Here is a 3,348-nt window from a genome sequence, read left to right as displayed (position 1 = left end):
ATTTTGGGGGTGGACGCAAGTGTTGCCGGACCCTGTAGAATCCTAAATTTTGGAAAATAATAATTTGAGAATGTAGCTTATGAAATTCTAGTTTCTGCATTTGAAGACAAAAAAATTAGTAATTTTGGCACTAAATTGTGAAAATTTGAGATTTGAGAAAGAGAAATTTGGGTCTGTAAGAACTAAAAATCAAATTTAAATCCTGAATCTGCAAATAAAAAAATATAGAAAAGAATATGACAATCTGCGATCAGGAAATTACAGAATTCTGCCTAAGAAGCCTAAATATGGAAACATAAATTGTGATTTAATTATCTAAAAATTTCAGAGTGAAGAATCAGAGGATATAATCTGAAGAACAAATTTCTGAAAATTTAGAAATACAGAATCTGCGGAAAACTTTGAAAACACTTATTCTTATCATAAAAAGCATTGAGAACTTTTTGTGTATTTTTTCCAGTTTCTTATCATCAGACAATTCAAACTTTGTTTTCAAGCTGTTTAGACAGCTCTTTCTTCTATTTTGTCTGTTTTTCTTCTAAGTTTGACTTTTTTGACTTTCAGCGGTTTATCTCAATTCCGTTCTCCTCTTTTGGTGCACAATAGTGATCTCACCAAAAACACATTTACCACCAAATCAACAACAATTAATCAAAAACATTGATGAAAAGATAATATTAATACAAAACAATATTGAAGACAGATGATAAAACAATAAAACAGATAATAAAATACTACTAGAATCGGCTCTCAATCTCTAATAAGTGAACTAATTATCTCTTAAGAAACAAAGAAATTTGTTTTATATCACACTTTGATCTAAATGGAAACTTTGGACGTACAATAAAAGAAAGTGAAGTCAAGAGGCGGTTTGCATTCAAAGCACGCATCTTCAAAGATGACGATGAAAGGTAAAGAAGTACCACACAGTGAGAAGAATGAAAAGGAAGGACCGGAGGACAAGTACAAGATTATTTATATTTTGTTTTTCTTTCTGGGGTTGGTACACTTGATGCCTTGGACGTTCTTTACCACCGCAACTGAAGTGAGTACTTATCAAAATTTTTGGTATTTTTAACATGTGATTGTAGTACTGGATGTACAAGTTTAGGAACACCTCCATTTCACAAGAAAACTCTGAATTTAGAACACAGCTTCAAGCTCAATTCAACGCAGCAATTATGATCACTCTTCAAGTAACAGAAGTCGCGTTCCTCTTTGTTGGTCTTTTTTTCGGTACTCTCATCAAACTGAGAGTCAGATTTCTAGGAATCATGTCTTTTGTCCTCGTCATGTTCGTAATTCTTACAGTTTTCGTCAAGATTGATACTGATTCATGTAAGTGGCCATCAAGTTTAGAAGGTGGTTTTAATGGTGCTTCTAGGGCAAGAAGGGTTCTTCGCGATGGTCATGGCCATCACCGGCGGCATCAACGGTAACTCTTCAACCAGTCCTCCATGGTCTTACTTGTATTTCCAGCAATGAACGCCGTCTTCACCATCACGCTCTACACAACAGTGTCTTGCTTCCCTCACCATTACCTCGCAGCTTATCTCACCGGAACCGGCGTCACTAGAATCTTCACTTCAAGTCTTCAGATCCTCTCTCTAGCTACAGGTCTCTCAGTGTTGGATAGCGCCTTGGTGTACTTCTCCATGGGTCTTCTTGTGCTAGCCACCACTCTGATCTTCGCATTTTTCGCGACTGGTTACAACGCGTTTTATCTCCACCACATCAAGAAGTACGAAGAGATCGAGAAAGAGAAACGCGTCACCTTTAAAGAAGCGGTGCGTCTGTTGAAGAAGATGTGGTCATGTTCAGCTGTTTTGGGGTTTTTTATGTTGCAAGTTAACGCGTCGCCAAATAATTTGGTGGTGTCCGAAGGCGAAGGAAATGGAGTTTGGAATGGTAAATATCCTCCATGGTCGTGGTAACTTTAGTTCCTTTTTCTAGACGTGTACTTCATTCCGGTGATCACTTTCCTCCTTTCTTCGTTTTGTGACCCAATCGGAAGATGGATCTCCTTCAAATTTACACCGGTAAGTCTTCACTTCGCCTTCGTTTTTTGAGCTCTACTTTCAGAAAATACCTCCGTATGGTTTGGTTATTTTTGCCGCTATAAGAATGATTCTTTTTATTCCTTTAATCATGTTTTGCAACGCTCAGCCTCGAAAGCACTTGCCCGTGCTGCTTCCTCATGACTATCAATACATTATCATTGTTGTGGTTTCGTCAATAAGTGCATCTTGGTTGGTTTCTTGGTCAAGTTACAACATGGTCAAGTAAGTGGAAGACAATTCCGTCAATAGAATCTCTTTATTTTGGTTTCCAGTTTGGTGGAGAAGGAGGAACTTAAAGACGCTTACCACGTCAATATGATAGTGTTTGGAATAATAATGGCTGTGCTGTCTTTCGTCAGCACTGTGGCAGTAGATCTGTTATAGAAATCTAAATATTTTGAAGACGAAATTATATCTACTGTGTAGATTATACTTTGCGGTTGTTTAAAAACAAGAAAGCCATGAGTTGGTGGATACAGACTACATACTTAACCTCATTCAAAACCTGGTTATTTTTTTAAACTAAACCCGTTTTAAAAGTCCAAGAAATTTAATATTTTCAAATTGTTTAGTTTTTGTTGTAAACTTTCAATGTTTTAAAAAGCCTCATTAAAAATTGTTTTTTAATTCTATTCGATGCTTTAATGACTATCTTAAAGCACAGTTTTGTTAATAGGTATTCCTGTCAATTGTCAATTTTTAATTTTGCCAAGCGTGCGGAAATTTTTGTCTTACGCCACTTATACTTTAATGTACTTGTACTGTATTATTGTAATTGTACTGTATTATTTTACAATACTAGTTTTATAAGACGTCTGATGTGACTTACGTGATTAGTTTACTATTTTTTTTAGAAAAACTGATTTGAAGTTGCTATTTGGACCCTTTTTTAATTCTTTCTGAGTTTTCTCAATGTGTATTTTTTAAAAATTGTTTTTAAAGTACCTTCTTACATATTTAGACTTTGTTGGATTTATAAGAAAATGATTTTTACATTTTTTTTACATTTTCCAAATTTGGTGTTATAATAGATCTATTTCCGCATTCGTTTAAACACGTTAATAGGCTATTTCCACATACAATGCGTTAATAAATTTTCTAGATTTTTCTTTAGATTCTATAAACTTTTTTATTTTTGTATATTTTTCTCAGATTCTTTCTTGATTCTAATTAAACTCATCTTATATACTATCTGATTTCTTAAGATTGATTTCTTAGGATGCTTTTCAGATTCTTTTTAAATTCTGTCTAATTCTATGTAGACTCCCCAGATATTTTTAAATTGCTT

The 3,348-nt window shown here is 34.3% G+C and overlaps 1 protein-coding gene across 1 annotated transcript; it reads left to right on the top strand.

Moving 5' to 3' along the window:
- Positions 1 to 755: 755 nt before the first annotated feature.
- Positions 756 to 2,692, top strand: LOC148176270 (equilibrative nucleoside transporter 3-like). The gene is made up of 7 exons (XM_088033814.1): positions 756 to 1,045; positions 1,092 to 1,338; positions 1,385 to 1,435; positions 1,480 to 1,908; positions 1,954 to 2,039; positions 2,083 to 2,282; positions 2,333 to 2,692. Exons 1-7 carry the CDS (start codon positions 899 to 901, stop codon positions 2,442 to 2,444), a joined length of 1,272 nt encoding a protein of 423 aa, XP_087889940.1. The 5' UTR covers positions 756 to 898; the 3' UTR covers positions 2,445 to 2,692.
- The last annotated feature ends 656 nt before the right edge of the window (positions 2,693 to 3,348 follow it).

Source organism: Gnatocerus cornutus, chromosome 4, assembly GCF_029298725.1.
Source record: "Gnatocerus cornutus isolate USDA-ARS CGAHR chromosome 4, icGnaCorn1.1, whole genome shotgun sequence".
Lineage (NCBI taxonomy): Eukaryota > Metazoa > Arthropoda > Insecta > Coleoptera > Tenebrionidae > Gnatocerus > Gnatocerus cornutus.
This window is presented reverse-complemented; position numbering and strand designations above follow the sequence as displayed.

What these genes read in the sequence shown, in the direction of transcription:
- LOC148176270 (XM_088033814.1), top strand. Translation starts at nt 899, where the DNA reads ATGACGATGAAAGGTAAAGAAGTACCACACAGTGAGAAGAATGAAAAG. An exon ending in CAAGATTGATACTGATTCAT is followed by an intron (nt 1,339 to 1,384) that starts GTAAGTGGCCAT and finishes TGGTGCTTCTAG; the next exon opens with GGCAAGAAGGGTTCTTCGCG. An exon ending in TCAAGTTACAACATGGTCAA is followed by an intron (nt 2,283 to 2,332) that starts GTAAGTGGAAGA and finishes TTTGGTTTCCAG; the next exon opens with TTTGGTGGAGAAGGAGGAAC.